Source organism: Perissodus microlepis, chromosome 7 (assembly GCF_051167445.1).
Source record: "Perissodus microlepis isolate ML-2025 ecotype Zambia chromosome 7, ASM5116744v1, whole genome shotgun sequence".
Lineage (NCBI taxonomy): Eukaryota > Metazoa > Chordata > Actinopteri > Cichliformes > Cichlidae > Perissodus > Perissodus microlepis.
Genome location: NC_140467.1, coordinates 55,893,478 through 55,910,669, shown reverse-complemented (window position 1 = coordinate 55,910,669; position 17,192 = coordinate 55,893,478). Strand labels below are relative to the sequence as shown.

Genomic DNA, 17,192 nt, shown 5'->3' with positions numbered 1-17,192 from the left:
AGTGGTTGTCCCACCACTGAAAACCTGCTACATTAATGTTTTATATATCGACGCTGCACACTCTTAACATCACTAGTTTCACTTCCTTATTTCCTTTGTTTTTTCTTGCCGGAATAATGGCTAGATTTCTACTTGCAACTAACTCCTTGTGGTAACAGTGGGTACCCTGAGAGGTTAGCTCCTCATGTTGCCAAAGCAAGTGAAATTCAGTTGTACTGAAATCACTTACCGGATCTGTGACCGCAGTCAGCCTTTGCCTGATCAGTTTATGGTCTTGTTGATAGTTTCAAGTCTTACCAAATACAACATGGTGTTGGTTTTATAAATCATGGTCCTACTTGAATTTCTTTTTAACTAGTTGCTGCTATTTGAGTGTGGGTTGTTTCTCATTCAGTTCTGTCCTTTGCTCATCAAGATTTTGAAGGCTAGATTAAAGACGGTACAAAAAAACACAATTTACTGAATAACTGTTAGTTATGTAAGTTCTACTTGTGTTATCAAATTGTAATTTTCATCAGTGAATTGTCCTTTTTTAAGCTCTGCTTAGGACTGATTTTCAAAGACACCAGTCTGAGGGTAAAGACTGTAGTTGGAGTTGGGTCGTGGTGTTTCCCGCTCTCTTGTCCGATTCAGCTCCGCCCAAAGAGGAAGTTTTCTGGTGAGCGGTTGAGATGTACCTAATTCCAGTCTGCGACTGTGGTTTTTCAAACATAGATGTTTTTTTATATACCGTATGACATTGCCAGACTCCTCCGTCTTTATCATTTGCATTCTGACATGCCCAGTTGTTTCACTTCCTCCTGAGTGTACAGTAAACCCCTTGAGGAAGCTGGGTTTATGGGTGTGTCTGGGGGATACAACAGCGGTGACATGCAAACAGACAATGTGCTGCCTGACCACGCATGCATGTCAGTTAAACTGTGCACTGTAGCATGAGAAGATACCCACTCACAATTAATTTTTTGGTAATTATTTCAATTATGCATGTATGTGTTCATACATGTTCCTGTTGGAGTCTGTTTTGGTTAATTGGGAGTGGGTTGAAATGTAGAAAACCACACAGACACACACATTTCTTTGTGCGTGTGTGTGTAAAATCCCATTTGTAAAACAAAAAACGTTCTGAGTTTTGATCATCAACACGACTTACAGACAGTGAATTTTGTAGTATACATAAGTTTTGTTAATCTCGATTTGTTTATTGCTGTTTTTCTGCAGGAACCACACAACAGTTCGAAAGTGAGAAGTGAAAAAGCGTGAGGACTTGGAAGTAAATCGAAGGAACCTGAAAATACAACAGTTCTGAAAAAGAAGAACAGTCAACGATAAAAAAGATGGGGCGAAAGAAGATCCAGATAGCACGGATTATGGATGAACGGAACAGACATGTAAGTGATGTAAGACTCTGACTAGCACTTATTTCACAGTGTGCTTCCAGTTTATTATTTTAATCACTGAGATATGAAAGAACAGAATCTTATGAGTTACACTTTCGCAAGTTTAAATTCAATTCAATTAACCACTCAGCCTCCATGCTGCCTTGTTGCAGGTAAAGGATAAAGTAAGGAGCTGCACCGGGCCAAGTATAAGCTGAAGAAGGATTATTTGAATTAAATTGAGCTGGAAATGAGTATAAAACATCTCCTTTAAAGTACTTAAAGAGTTTTTTTTTTTAATTTACCAAACAGTTTTTCTGGCTCAGCCTCTGACTGAACTTAGGACTCACCTTCTTCCTGTGATTCCCCCTCAGTCTTTCCCCTGTTTATTCTCATCAGAGTGTATTTATAGAACAAGTTCATTAAGGGTACATTTTTAGCTCCACTTGAAAACTTCACAACTCGAACTGAAGTGTTTTCATGTCAGTTTCCAAAGTGCGCATTGTTTAAAATAAAAAATAACCTTAATAATTCACAAAGGAAAAGCTGCTGCACTTAAGTAAAAATCAAAAATTAAAGGATAGGATCAAATCAAACAAAAAGATCATACAGCAGAAAGAGGAATTATACAAATTGATGGCCTCATTAAGAAAGGAGCTTCTGTGACATGCAATGAAACATTTAGTCATGATTACTCTGAGCAAGAACCCTGTGCAGAGGGATGTCTGTGTTTAGGTGAACACATGAAACGCTGCTGTATATACACGTTCACGCTCTTTCTTTCGCCTGCTTTCACTCAACTACAACACAAACCAAGAACACTTAATACAGACAAGCTAGCAAAACCATGTCATGTGACGCCCACAAACACGACTGTGTGATTGTGTGTGAGAATCATTTCAAAATGTGCCAGCACCATCTAGCTCATGGCAAAATAACAACTGGGTTATAACGACTGATTGTAAATAGGTGCACTGACACACACAGGCGCAAACACACACACATATCTTTTCTGGGGGAGTGGTTCCTTTCTTCCTGTTATGACAGGAAATGCAGGCACATGTGCTTCCTGACCCCCCCTGACAGGGCAGAACTGACCTCCTAGTCCTTCCCTGGTCTGTACCAAGGTATACCAGTGCCTCTTTGTGTGCAGACTTGTGGTGTGAACACAGTAAAAGTATGTGTATTTGGTCATATTGATGACAATTATTCATAATGAAAAAAAATAACATTTCCTTTTTTATGTCAGTGGCTCAGTTTATGATGGTTGACGTGTGGAAAATAGCAGCAAGCACCAGCGATTGCTAACCTGACACACTTGTACTCTTTGTAGTGCAAATGCAAGCTGGTTTGCAACCCACCTCCACCCAAGCTACCAAGTTGTTGAGATCATCTTGTTGTCCTGATATTTATTTATGTTTTACTTTTCTATGCTTTATTCCTGTCTTCTCTGCCCCTCTCTGACTCTGATTTTAACCATATTTTCAGCAACAAATCATTGGAACATACATTTATCAGCAGTGTGAAAGGCAATAATGTTACTTATTATAAACATTTGGCCTTCACTTGCCTATCCTGTTGACCGAGCAAGATTATTGGTAGTTGTAATACCTTTGACAGTAACCTAGCCACAGAAACCTGTAATTGTTTAAGCTGGACATTTTATCAGTTTCGTCTTTGACTGCTGACACCAATAGTTAGCATGGAGTTAGGAAGGATAAAAACATTATGCCTTTATCTTATATGCTTTTATTCTATAGCCTATGCTTTCATACTGAGATTCTTCTGGTGGCACACTGTACTTCACATGTTCTGTTATTTTGTCAGGCCCACATGCAATATCTCAACAGCAGTTTACACCTGTTCACAACCTTTATGGCTTTCCAAAATTGATGAAGATGATTCTGTTGCATACCTAAATCCATATATATGACCATATAAGTTATATATAATATGTCATAGGGTGACGATTTGCAAAATGGTAGATGGACTCATTAATAACTAGACATTTCACGGTTCTCCTTTTACCTTCCTTTCTTCCAGGTGACTTTCACTAAGCGTAAATTTGGCCTAATGAAGAAAGCTTATGAGCTCAGTGTGTTGTGCGACTGTGAGATTGCACTGATCATCTTCAACAGCACCAACAAGCTGTTTCAGTATGCCAGCACAGACATGGACAAAGTTCTGCTGAAATACACCGAATACAATGAACCACACGAGAGCAGGACCAACTCCGACATTGTGGATGTAAGTAAAACACACACACGTTGAACATGTATAAGCTGTTGACTTTGGTCTTTTCAGTTTCCTGATTGAGCAAAAAGAATTCTGAGAAACCATCCATTAATCTTTTTTATACTATTCTTACTTATTCTATTTGATGTGGACACCCTGTCACATCAAGACTACTTTCTCCCAACTAGCTGCCCCTCATATCAGAATTGCAGGAGCGGGACCACGCCTCCAAACATGCTCCCTCTGGTTCTCATCTATTTATGTTCCCCCCAGTTCTACAAGCTGTTCATTCTTGTTTACGTGCCCTACCGTCCCTCCCCTTTTCAGTTCTTTAACTTCTTTACTTTTATTTAGTACGTGGGGATCTTCCAGGCCCAGGAGCCACCGCCAGTCCTCTTCGAGGCCTTCCCCAAACCGCAGCTCAATTCATGTTTAAGCCATTCGCCTTTATCTACTAAAACGCTGACAAACCTAAAATGAGGACGTGGGCCCAGCAAGTTAAAGAGCAGTTTTGAACAACTGGTGGGTGGAGCTTATGTCCTCACAGCCAGTGTTGTGTAGCTAAAACTCTTTCTGTATAGTTTATTAATCGGAACTATGATGCTTTGAGAATCTGACCTCACTGTGCAAATGTGTGTGTGACACACTGTATAGCATTTCAGCAACACACAGTACTAAAGTTTGTGCTGGACTGAACCTTGTTCTGCCTAATTTTAATAGTCATAGTATTAGGAAAAGAGCACAATAGCAACTGCCTCTGCAGACACATGCAAACACACACTCTGTGGAAACACGCACCCACGTTTTGGACACTTGCTAAGCACACCATGACACCAAGGTCAAATCTAAGCTGTAAGATGTCAGAATCCAGGCAGTTCTGAATGAAACATGTGACATATTGCTAAACAACAGATTATGTTTAGGAAATGATGAGGAAGATGACTCAGACAATTAAATGTAAACATCCAAGGTTTGTTCTCATAAGCAGGACTATCCTGTTGAGACGAGAAGGCAGAGGACTGTGTTGATGCCGTTCTCTGCTCTCTGCCTGCACATGGACACACCGTATGCGTGCATCACCTGAGCTTTTCCCCCACATTGCCAACCACATGAACTTTCGGGCAACCCCATCAGAGCCAGCTTTACGCACTATGTAATCCTCTGTAATCTACTACAATCCTGTTTAGCTCATTACTATAATCTATACCTGCAGTCCCTTCATCTCCGTGCTGTAAAGACACAGTTTGAACAGCAGCGTTATTTACTGCTCACTGCTGTCGCTGCCACTGTAACCTCTGTACAACTTATCCTCCCTCGCTACTGTTCAGCTTTCTTTTCCTGTGTGTGTGGACACTTTTTCTTGTTTCCTAACCTTCGTAAAATTGTAGTGGAAAGGAGTGATGAATAAGTGGATCATTTTGATAAAGCCAGTGGAGTTTTTCTTCTCCGGACTCATTTTAATTCCAGCTCTGTATGTAAGGGTGCCATTGTTAATTGCCAAATGAAATGGACTGAGACTTTAACTGAGCACTCAAAGCACTTTTTACTTGAAGCCTCGCCCAGTGACACAAGTGCTTTTCTCAATACCTAAGCATCTTATCTGCACACACACTTAGATGGATGCTGCAAATTCATTCCAGTCTGGAAAAAGCCCATGATGAGTGGATGGAAGCCTTTGAGCACAACTGTAAATTTGTGCCCCATAATCTATGAAAGATGGACCTTTTTTTAAAAAAAACAACAACAACACTTTTTTAAATGTATTATGATACAGTGTTATAGTGAATTGCCATACACCCTGAGCTGTGGCTGCATGCTCAGGCATGCAGTCTGACAAGAAAGCTCTCACTTTAGCTGTCATACAAATGGCCTCACGTTTGATTATTTGGTTTATCAAAGAGATCATGCTCCACTCACTGACTGCAAGCTTTCTCTGATCATTGTATTGTGTGAGCCTGGGGTGAATGTGCTTCACTTCTGTGACGATTGTGATATTGTGTTAGCACACATCTGAATGCTTCAGTGCAGCAAACTGGCAAAAGTTCAGCTTTTCTGGAGGTGCACACGTTCACTGATGATCAGTTAATCAAGTGAATTTGATTAGCAGCACCTGGCTGCTGAGCTTCTCTCTTAGTTCCTGTGGAAGCAGTAAGATTGAGTAAGGAAGCAGTTGAATGTCCTGTGGAGACTATTTTTCATGTAACTCTATGTCATGGTATAAATTATAGATATTAAAGACTAGACTTGACCACCATAACATCATCTATTGCATTTTTGACTGTTCAATATGAAGGCTTGGTATGTTTAGGTCTGTCTCAGGGTTGATTTTAATTATTAATTACCTTTTTTAGCATAGGACTGATCATTTTTGCCAGGTTCATAAGCTAACATGCCAGGAAGTGTAGAAATGAACTTAACCCAGACTTCTTGGTCAGTCTATACCACACAGTAAACCATATCTTTTGTGTCCTAATCCCTTTAAAAATGCCCAAAAAGGGACCAACAGCACAAACAAAGGACTACACAGCAAAATCTCCAGTGTTAAATTAACACTAGAGAGTGTCTATATGGGTCCACACCTCTGAGTGTTAAATACAACACTGTTGAGTGTTAAATTAACACTTTTGACAGTGTTATATGTTTAAAAGTAACCTAGTCAGTTTTAAAGATTAACAATGGCTAACACTGAGCAGTGCTGATTTTCTAACACTGGAATATTTCTAACATTTTGAGTTATTTTCCAGTGTTAGAAAATCAGCACTGCTCAGTGTTAGCCATTGTTAATCTTTAAAACTGACTAGGTTACTTTTAAACATATAACACTGTCAAAAGTGTTAATTTAACACTCAACAGTGTTGTATTTAACACTCAGAGGTGTGGACCCATATAGACACTCTCTAGTGTTAATTTAACACTGGAGATTTTGCTGTGTAGTATTCAAATGTGTCAGTTATGTAAAAAACATTCACCCACAGCTGTCATTAAGTGCAGAGTATCTTTAAAGACCAAGAGGATTTTTTTAGTTCAATTTTATTTATATAGCACCAAATGACAACAACAGTTACCTCAAGGCGCTTTATATTGTAAGGTCAAGACCCTACAACGATACGAAGAAAACAGAGAAAAACCCAACAATCACATCACTCCCTATGAGCGAAACGCTTATTTATGCAGGAGTACTGGAAAAACTGAGCTGGATGGGGAATGAAGTGTAAGTTCTAGATGATAGTATGTCCACATAGATGTGAAAAGACTTCGCCAATGAAATATCTGGCAGGCAGGAATTTAGTAGAAGAGAGGCTCCTTTGTTTTGGTTATCTTTTTTTGTTCTCATGTGCTTGTTTGTGTGTGTACAGGCTACTGGCCAGATAACTATCAGCTTATTGTTTTGTGTTCATTTAGACTGGGAACATTGCTGCTATTTATAAGTCTGCATTCCTCACTTTTACTCTGTTAACCTTCTTTTGCTTTAGCCCGCTGTGTGTGTTTGTGTGTGCGTGTGTGTGTTAAACTGTGGATCCGTGCCGTGTTCTGATTAGAAACAGATGAAACCTACACTCACATATGCTTGCGGAGTGAGTCCAGTTCCTTTGTGTTGGCTGAGATCCCTCCCTGCTAAATGGCTGGAAACCGGTAGTGGTCTAAAAATAGCCCAGAACACAGCTAAGAATAGCCATGACGGGCAGTGAGTGTGTAATTGTGGTTTGCTGTGAATGACTGTGTGTGTGTGTGTGTGTGTGTGTGTGTGTATAAGTGTGTGAACCACAGGAGGAAAATAAAGAATAGGAAGAGAAGCAACTTCAGACTGTGTAACCACATTGAAGTTCCCCACAACCTCCTTCTCTTCCCTCCTTCCTTTTCCCCTCTCTGTCCAGTCCAGCACATACCTAACCAGAGGAAGTCAAGGACTTCATGTAAAAGTGTGTCCGATATTTATATATACACAATGAGATGTCCTTTTTTATTTCTCATTTAGCAGTAGTGGAGGAAAAGCTTAGATCCATAACTAAATATAACAGCAGCATTGCAGAAGCACTCTTGTGAGTTAAAACTAATACAGAAATACTGAAAATACCACATTAACAGTAGAGCGAAACTAATGTTACACTACTGTCTCACTTCTTTAGTGTTGTGGATGGAAATCTGTGTGCTGTTAATGTAGTTAAAAAATAATCACACATATAAACATTTAGATGTGTGATTACGGTTTCATGGACAGGTGTGGACTGTTTTTAGTTTTTCGTGGCAAATTAAGGGTCAGAAATTTATTCCAGGTCCTTAGTTATGTTACATCCTTTAAAGGAAATGATCCCCTGGGCAGTATTGGGGTGTGGTCTGTAGCAAGATGGTTCTGGGTTCGAGTCCACCAGCTGGCCTTTTTGTGTGGATTTCATGTTCTCCCTGTGCCTGCATGGGTTCTCTCCAGGTATTCTGGCTTCCTCCCCAGTAACGTGGTCAATTAACATGGTCAGTGAATGCTTATATGTCCCTCTTTGTTAAACAAAGTGGGTTGGAGACCTGTTAAGGGTGTTCTCTCCATAGGTGGCAGTAGGATGGAGTGACTGATTTGATATGACTTTCAAAGCTGTTTTTTGGACCTCTCAGTGTGTGGTCTAAAAAGGTACTGCTGCATCACTGAGCTGAAAAAAAAGCAGACCTATCAGACAGAGCAGAAACTTTGGAGGTGATGAAAGGGACATTCTTCAAAAGAAAGGTAGTCAGACATACTTTTCATGAGCAACATTACACAACATCTGAGTCTACAATTAATATAGAAGCCGTCATAAAGGGGACAAAACTGCTTAATGATATATGAACTTTTCTAGTACTACAGCATCATGTTGGAGTTTTTCCCATCCCCTCAGCTATTTCTCCTCCCATTGTCTCTGAAAGTAGCAGGGAAGACATCTAATGATGGTAGCAAAATTCTTTCCTTAGTTCAAAAAAACAAAAACGATGAGGATAGTTTTACAGCATATGCAATTATGGCAGCTAATGAAACACGCTCACTGGTCCTTATTGTGATTGTGTCACTGCTGATAGAAGCAGCAGGATGAATTCTAAAGTGTATGAAGCTATGCTGTCTGCTCAGATTCAGTCCAGTGCTCTACTGATAGCAGGTGAAACAGTCTTTTGTCACAGAACACGGAGCGTTCAGGTAACAGGACCCCAAAAGCAGACTCAGCACACCGCAGCTCAGAACTATGTACAAGTTTTATTTAACTGAGGAATATTTTAACAAAGGTAAGGAAACGAAAAACTAAGGCTCATGCCACGGGGGAAACGAGGAGCGTGGAGCCCAGGAGCGCCGTAATCGGGACCGTGGGGAAACTGCAACAGAAAGGGGAGACACAGTTAACAGCACGCAGGTTGTCAAGAAATGAACAGCTAGACTTCATAAGTTGCCGAGGCTTACAGGTAGAGCAGGACCGTGGAGCTTGGAGGGGAGAGGCGCCCGTGAAGGGAATCGCAGGCAGGCAGGCAGGCAGGCAGGCAGGCAGGCAGGCAGGCAGGCAGGCAGGCAGGCAGGCAGGCAGGCAGGCAGGCAGGCTTCCACGCCGAATGCTGGTCACACTGGGAGGAGACTTACAGACTGGCGAGGAGAGGCCGTCAGAGCTGGCTGAAGTAGTCCTCCGGTGATTGCCTCAGATGAGACACAGGTGGTTTGGAGGTGGCCCAGCCCGAGGGTGTGGCCACCGCAGCCTCCCACGGCTCCCTGGATGCCGAGCCACGGGCCGTGACATATTTCACATAGCCTAACCCCTCTCTACTGGAAGCATAAGACTATTGCACAGTGGAGAACAGGAGCATCACATGATCCAGTACAAATATCCACCTCTTTAAGGCGCTACTGCAAAAACAGAACTGTAGGATTCATCCTCCTGAGAACATGAATGTATGCAGAATTTAAAAAAAAAAAACTACACAAGAAGGTGGAAAATCCAGTAAATGTGAATATTTCTAGTAATAAATGTTGACTTCAGGGCTGAAGTGTAAAATAAGGTTCCTTTATTGACCTCTACAAACTGTCATTCACCAACCTCAGTCAGAAATAATAGGTTTTCAGCTGATAGCTACATAGAAGCTATTTCTTAAGGAAATTATGAGGAAATTTTCAGAGAAATGAGTGGAAAGTTTGGGATCCATAACTTGAATGTTTACAGTTGTTTCTTGTGTCTTTGTAAATAATGTAGGTCTAATTTTGGACAAAACTGCCATCTGCTGCCTGCGATGGTGTAAAAGTTGCGTGTCATGTTCCTTGGCACATGCTCACTTTCAGAGCAACTGCGCACACACACTGACGCTCACATAGATTTAAAGTATCGTCTGATGTTAAAGAGAAGGAGACCGCCCACGAAAAGAGATACCAATGGAGCAAGTGAAGCCAAAAAGAGAAAACAAAATGGATGGAAAAGCAATGAATGGTGGAGTTGGGTGGGAGACGGGCAGCTGATTTGATATTATGGTATCTCCCTTTCCTTCTTTCCTCGTCAGCTGTCTCCCCCTAAGTTGCACATGCCAAAGCAGGAATCTGTTCCAGCCACCTGCCGTTACACATATTCAGCCCTGACAAACACACACTCCTCATCAGTGGTTGGAAATAACTAAGACCTCAGAACATGTACTTATGTATTTGCATTATTATGTGAAGACTGTGATATCGCTTACTGAACAGAGCACTGTCCAAATATCTGGTTACTTTGGAGCAGTCAGGGATCAAACCACCAACCTTCTGCTCTACCTCGTGAGCTACAGCCACCCCCAAATAATGCTTTTGAATTTCATTAAAACACAACAAGACTAAAGATGTAATTTAATGCTCTTTGTATTCAGACATATTTTATACAAAGAACCTGAGAACCTTGCACCTGATTTAACAGCACTGTCTGACAACACCAGCTCACACCACTTAATGAATGTGCTGTGATCTTGGCTATATTTACAAATGATCACTGAGCAACAAAGTTAGACACAACAGAGTGACTCTCAAACCAGTGGCGGAGCGGGGGGTGGCTTACTGGGCTTAAGCCCAGGTTGTTTTTTCAGAAGCCCGGGGTCTTTTGGAGTGTAATTTTTTCATAGTTAGATGCCTGGCTGACAACTGTATAAAACAAAAACTACACACAATATTCGAAACACATAGTGCACACTGTGGGAATTTACGACTGTGTGTAATCCCCCCTAATATTGGTATGATCCGAGCTCAGGCACTAAGCGGGCGGGGCAGCTGCTGCCTGCGAGTGCGCTGTTAGAAAAACGCAGCCAGGCAGACAGAGGAGAGCTGAAGTTCGACCAGGTACCAAAGCAAATCATTCGTACTGTACAAATAATGTAAATATGACGGTGTATCATGAAAGATTGATGTCAAACTGATCACTTGACCCATATTACGTTACTTGCTCTTCGAGTGAATCAACAAATGGCGAAATGAAAAGCTGAACAACAACAATGCTGTTTCTTTAGAGAGTCTTAGCTTACATGTGTGTTTATTTCATATTTTCAGTTGTTACCCTCCACGGCTAAATGAATCGGTTTCAGTAATGCACTGATATACAAGAATGGACATAAGGGGCTTCTTTCAAAGAAAAACTCTGGTAGTATTTTATATATTATGCTTTGTATGTTGTTCAGTATATTTCTATGCAAAACAAGAGGAATTTCAATACACAGCAGTATATTCACAGTTTAAACCAGATATTTACATACACTTTATGGAAAACACAAGAACATTTTTTTACTGTACAACATCAATTTAGAGTAAACTTGTTTTGTTTTGGTTAAATAAATATTGAAATATCTTTTGAATTAGTTAAATGTCAGAATAAAAACAGAGAGCTGTCTATTTTTTATCACTTTCATCAAATTTAGGAGTATATATACACTAAGTTTATTGTTAATTAATAAGAAAACTCCAGATGATTCCATTCTCAGCTGAAGAAGCTTCTGATTGGTTAGTAGAGTCCATGTGAGTAAATTGGTGGCACACCTGTGGATGCATATAAGGCAAAACACAGAGCCTGTTTCTTTAACATGGGAAAATCAAGAGATGTCAACCAAAACACCTGGAAAAGAACTGTGGAGCTCCATAAGTGTGGCTCAATTTTGAATACAATTTTGTGCCATTTGCAATTAAGAAATACAGATAGTTTCTCTCTTTACTCTTAAAGTTAACAAATATGTTTTTTATATTTATCAATCTAAAAAAAATAAACATTTAGTCTGATTTGATGTTACAATTAAAAAAGTGTTTTTATCTGAAGAGTGTGTAAATATCTGGTTTCAACTGTATATTTGATGATTGTCAGCACAAAGAGGGAGAGAGAGGAACAGAGAGGGAGATGGAGAATGAGGACAGAACAGAGAGGGAACAAGAGCAGGTGAGACACACATGTTAGTCAAATGGTTGTTTACCAAAAGTATCACCGTATCATAGGTACTCATGTATCTCGTACCTAGTGTTTCTTTTTAGGTTTGTTATTTTTCAAATTCTACATTTATTAAGTTATGCAGGCTTGTTTGCACAACAAGGCTAAATAATTATATAAACTTTTCCTCAATCTAAATAGTGTTCTTTGGTAGAATTAAAAAATAAGTGTAGTGCAGGTCTTTGATGATTTTTAGTGCTACTATCATCTAGTTCTGATTCTGGTTCTGTCTTGGTTAAGTCCTCAGTAGTCCTGATTTTGAACTGTTGTAGTCCTGTTTTAATTCCGGATCAGTTCTTGGTCTGGTTGAATTGGGGTTTAGTCCCTGTGTCTTGATACAGCCCTCATTTTGTTCTGCCTTGCTGCTTAATTCAAAACTTAGTTTAAGGTGTCCTGCATATGTGATATATTTTTTCCTATATGAAGTCATTCTTTTTTGAACAAAACTCAAAACAGAGCCTATTAATCTTTCAGTCATTTCTACACCCCCCCCCCCCAAAAAAAAAAAAAAATCCCACATGCATACTACCCTTTAGGGCTAAGCCCCGGGTGTTTCAAATGTCTGGCTCCGCCTCTGTCTCAAACAGGGCCTAGCTTTGGTGTGGGCACAGCTGCTGCCCAGAGAGAGAGCTGGAGGTCAATGAGGGCAAGAGTTCTGCTATAGAGCAGTACTCTCCATAGATATTTCACTAGGTGCCTTAAAAGAAAGGCACTAATGCTGTATAAATGAAATAGAATTGAACTCTAATGAATGTTAGCTGAATATTTGCGTGCGATTCTATCAGTCTCACCACTGGCAGCTAAATTTCCCCACTACCTTTTACAAGTAATTGACTGATTGAAAACCACCAGTTAAGTTTCATCCATTCAGTTTATACAGTAAGAAGCAATGATGTATATTGCAGTACCTAGAAGTATATGAATCTGTAACACATTAGCTTCATCTTGGCAAACTACAACACTAGTCCCTTGGAAGAATTTAGTGTATACTGTGTACTTGTATGTTACAACTTGAATTGCTTTTTCTTAAGTATCTTATTAGATGGATGCAGTAGAGATGGACAGGATATGTGGGAAACAAATAGGATTCAGTCAGATACGCTATGGAAAGATGAGTTGGATGGAATTTTGTAAGGTAGATCTTACAATAATACAACAGAGAAAACCCCAACAATCATAAGACCCCCTCTATGAGCAAGCGCGTTGGCGACAGCGGGAAGGAAAAACTCTCTTTTAACAGGAAGAAACCTCCAGCAGAACCAGGGTCAGGGAGTGGCGGCCATCTGCCATGACAGGGGTGGGTGAGGGGAGGAAGACGGGACAAAAGACAGGCTGTGGATTGGTGGTGGGTCTCAAAGCAGCTGTTATGTGCAGCAACTGTAGGCAAACCAAAGCAGCTTAAATGATGTGCATAGATTTGTCTGCCGGATGGGTGAAAGTGAGCGGGTGAAGTTGCCTGGCTGCAGTTAACGCTTGACTGCATGGCTGCTGATGTGGCTGACAAACAGCTACAGATAGGTTTCTGTTAAAGAAAAGAAGCTGCAGACTGAACTACTTGTGAGGCTTGTTAGCAGATTTGGCTGCTTGGTTGTGGAACCTTTTAAAATCCTGGAAAAGTTTTTTGTTTTCTTGTCAGTGATTGTCTCTTAACAACAATCGCCTTATCTTGCACACTCTCCCCATGATCACTTATTCTAATTTTCCGAGAGAGAGAGAGAGCAAAAGAAAGTGTGTGTGTGTTGTCTTTTTCTTGATCTTTGTGAACATTTTATCCACATAACCCTGATGCTGTAACCTCAGAGGCTAATTGTACAGATGATTGTGCAGACTGCCAATTACTCATCAGGTTATCGTCATTATTATAGAGGTAATTTTTCCTGTGATAATTACTGAGATTAATTTATCTCTCAGCCCTAATTACAATTTTGTTTTTCTTCTATCCTCTCAAATGAATCATTTCGCAATCGCTTTGGAGTTGGGTCAAACCTAAATTTGAAACCAGCAGACTAAGACTAACTTTAATGCTTAAACACTGTTTACAGATGTAATATCAGCCATTAGGAGACCTCTACTTTACCTTAAATTCACATTTTATTGCATAAATGCGTGAAGTATTTTTACAGTTTGCTCCTTTAAAGTTAATAAGTAAAATGTTTCCACCTGACTTCCTTGCATTCAGTCTTTATTTCCACTGAAAAAGCAAAATGAGGCGTAATGTAGTAGCACTGTGTGCTCTGTGTGTATTTGATGAGGGAAAAGTAGGCTAGTGGAGTCAGTTTTGTGTTTTAATAGAGCAGCCAGATTGACAAATTGCAAGGGAGTGACGAGGAACACTGCGGAGCACAGGGGCAAAAAATAACCTTCTACGGCCATCCTTCCAGTAGCCACACTGGTATTGGTGGAAGCTGCCTCACCCCTCCCCTCACTGCAGACCCTAACCTCCCCCCCCCTCCCTTTTAAAGCACAACAGGTGTACATGACTGGGATGAGTGGGATAGCTGCTCCAACAGTCATATTTGTATGTCTGTGTTTGAAAGAGGCACTGCCATGCTCATACAGTGACAGACTGGACTAACGGGCTGTGAAGCGCTGAAGCAGACCACCAAGACCCAAACCACACACTATACAACACATAAACACACACATGCACAAACAGACACACACACACTCACATCACCATCATCATCATCATCCAATATCTGTGTAAGAGAAGAGATTTCCCAATATTCACATGAAGCATCTGACCTTTGAGACACACACACACAAATTAAATTCTGTTTATTTTTCACACATAACATGAGTATAAAAATTCAGAGACCTTTTTGTGAATGCTGTCACATGCTGGTGAAATGAGTATGTTGGGTCTGATTGTACTGCTTGCATTTTAAACTGCTGTCTGGCTTATAGAAGTCAGTTTGGAGCCTCACTGGTGGGATAGCTGCTCATTTATCGCCCTCTTGTGGTTGGAAATGTTTGTTCTAAGTTCGACCTCTTCATTAGAAGAAGAGTCCTGGTGCAAGATCAAAACTTTCTCAGAGCAGACTAACTAACCACACAACCAGGGCCTTTAATTCATAAAAATCATATTTAGATTGCATGTTTTATAGTTTTATAGAGCTACTAATTGTAGTAGTCACAAGTAGCAGTGCAGTGCCAGTCCGATGCCTGTATAAATGGAGAGGCTACCATCAGGAATGGTAGTCATTGTTAGTTTGAATATGTGGGTCATCAAGAATGAGATTGCCATACCAGATTCTTCTGGACCGGGTAACAATTACTGACTCTGATGCTGTTGGCCAACAGCTGGTGGAAACTGTACTACTGCTGGCTGAATACATAGGAACAGAAATAGAGGGAGGTGTGTTAGGAGGCAGCGAGAGGGAAGGAAAGGCAGGGGTGTGGAGTTGAGAGTAGGGACTATGGCTGCTAAAGGGAAAGCTGATATGATGGAGAGAAGGATGGTCGATTTTGACTTTGGACATCAAGACGAGGAAGCAAGTGAAGGCAGACGTAAGGATTTAAATGATTTACGTCAAAAAAGGAAGAATTATGCACTTAATTCAGGGAGGAATTGAGAAAGGCTCTGGGCGGTAGGGAATACTTACCAGATGACTGGAAAAGTACAGTTGAGGCAAACTGCCAGAAGGTGTTTGGTGTATCAGGACAGAGCAAAGACAATGAGTCTTGTTGTTGGAATGAGGACGTTTTAGCAAAGGAAAAGTGCGATAGCCACAAAGAGAAATAAAGTAGACAGGAGTGCTGGAAGGCTAGATGTACAGCAGAAAGAAGGGAAGCAACAAAAAGGCTTATAGTGAGTATGGAGGAAAGTTAGCAAATGAAGAAGAGTTGGATGAAGATTTGGTCCAGGTGACATACCTGTGCAGTTATGCAGATGTGTGGGAGAGAGGGTAATGGACTTTTAGACCAGACTGTTTGACACAATCTCGGAGAGGGTGGACAAGCTTAGAAATGAGGACATCAGAGGGACAACTCAGGTTGAGGGATGTGGAGACAAAGTTAGAGAGGTGAGGCTGAGATGAGGTTTAGGCCATGTGCAGAGGAGAGATAGTGGACACACTTTACAAAAAATGTTGAAGATGGAGCTGCTGGGCAGGAGGAAAAGAGGAAGGTCTCAGAGAAGATCCATGGATGTAGTACATACAGTAAAGTCACCCTGCTGTGTTTGTCTCTTTTGTTTGTCTTCTTTTATCCAGACCCTGCGAAAGAAGGGTTTAAACGGCTGTGAAAGCCCTGACATCGAGGCTGATGACTCTGCTGGCCAGAGCCCAGAGTTGGACGATAAATACCGGAAAATCAATGAAGACATTGACCTGATGATCAACCGACAGAGAATCTGTGTATGTTCACACCTGCTCTTTTTGATGCATAGTGTTGTTTTAAGCAGCTTCGTGTTTCCTTACCAGTGACGACTGGCTTTGTTTATTCTATGTGCAGGGTCTGCCCTCCTCCAACTATGACATGGGTATATCCATCCCAGGCAGTAATCAGGGTGGGCTGCTCTACTCCCATCAGGGCATAGGGGGCAGTCTAGGTAACCATAGCCTGCTGCCCATCTCTCACTCATCTCTGCAAAGAAACAGCATGTCGCCTCAACGTCCTTCCAGCACAGGAAATGCAGGTATGTTTGTGGTCAGTAGCTTTTACTTCAGTCTTCATCAAAGACCTTACTAAATGTTCAGCTGTTTTGGACTGTAACACAGCTAGAGCTCAAAATGGGCCTTTGGGCAAATAAGCAGGCTGGTCCACACCTAGCAAATACTCGGTGTTAACCTACCTAGCACGTGTTTTCCTGTTTTTTGTCTTCTATTTAAAAATCTTTTCACGATCCTGCTGATTTTCCTTTCATAAAAAAAAGCCTGATGCGCTGCAGTGTTTCCAGATTTTCTATATGACAAAAAACCCCAGAATTGGCCAACATTTGGTCCAGCAGTGACAAAAAGGTGTAGCAGTCAGGCATTAATGGCATTTTAGACTTAAGAATACAACTTAAAAAGTGACTCAGCCGTGAGTGTTTTCCTACTTTTTTCTATGATAATGACAATCAATAGATATGCTAAGGCCATAAGAGGATCATTTTCCCAGTAATCTTTCTATTGTGGGTTTGTGTTAACTTTGCATTTCCTAACACGGTTAA

General features: G+C 40.8%; 1 protein-coding gene across 3 annotated transcripts in view; it reads left to right on the top strand.

Annotated features, from left to right (window-relative positions):
• The window catches only part of LOC146384227 (myocyte-specific enhancer factor 2C-like), a 42,265-nt gene that overhangs the window by 16,177 nt on the left and 8,896 nt on the right, over window positions 1–17,192 (top strand). For all 3 annotated transcript variants that reach the window (XM_084936129.1, XM_084936127.1, XM_084936128.1), the window contains 4 exons: window positions 1,219–1,388; window positions 3,420–3,623; window positions 16,252–16,395; window positions 16,493–16,676. In XM_084936129.1, the coding sequence (XP_084792255.1) occupies window positions 1,335–1,388; window positions 3,420–3,623; window positions 16,252–16,395; window positions 16,493–16,676 (586 nt within the window). In that variant the 5' untranslated portion in view covers window positions 1,219–1,334. The remainder of the gene's footprint in view (window positions 1–1,218; window positions 1,389–3,419; window positions 3,624–16,251; window positions 16,396–16,492; window positions 16,677–17,192) is intronic.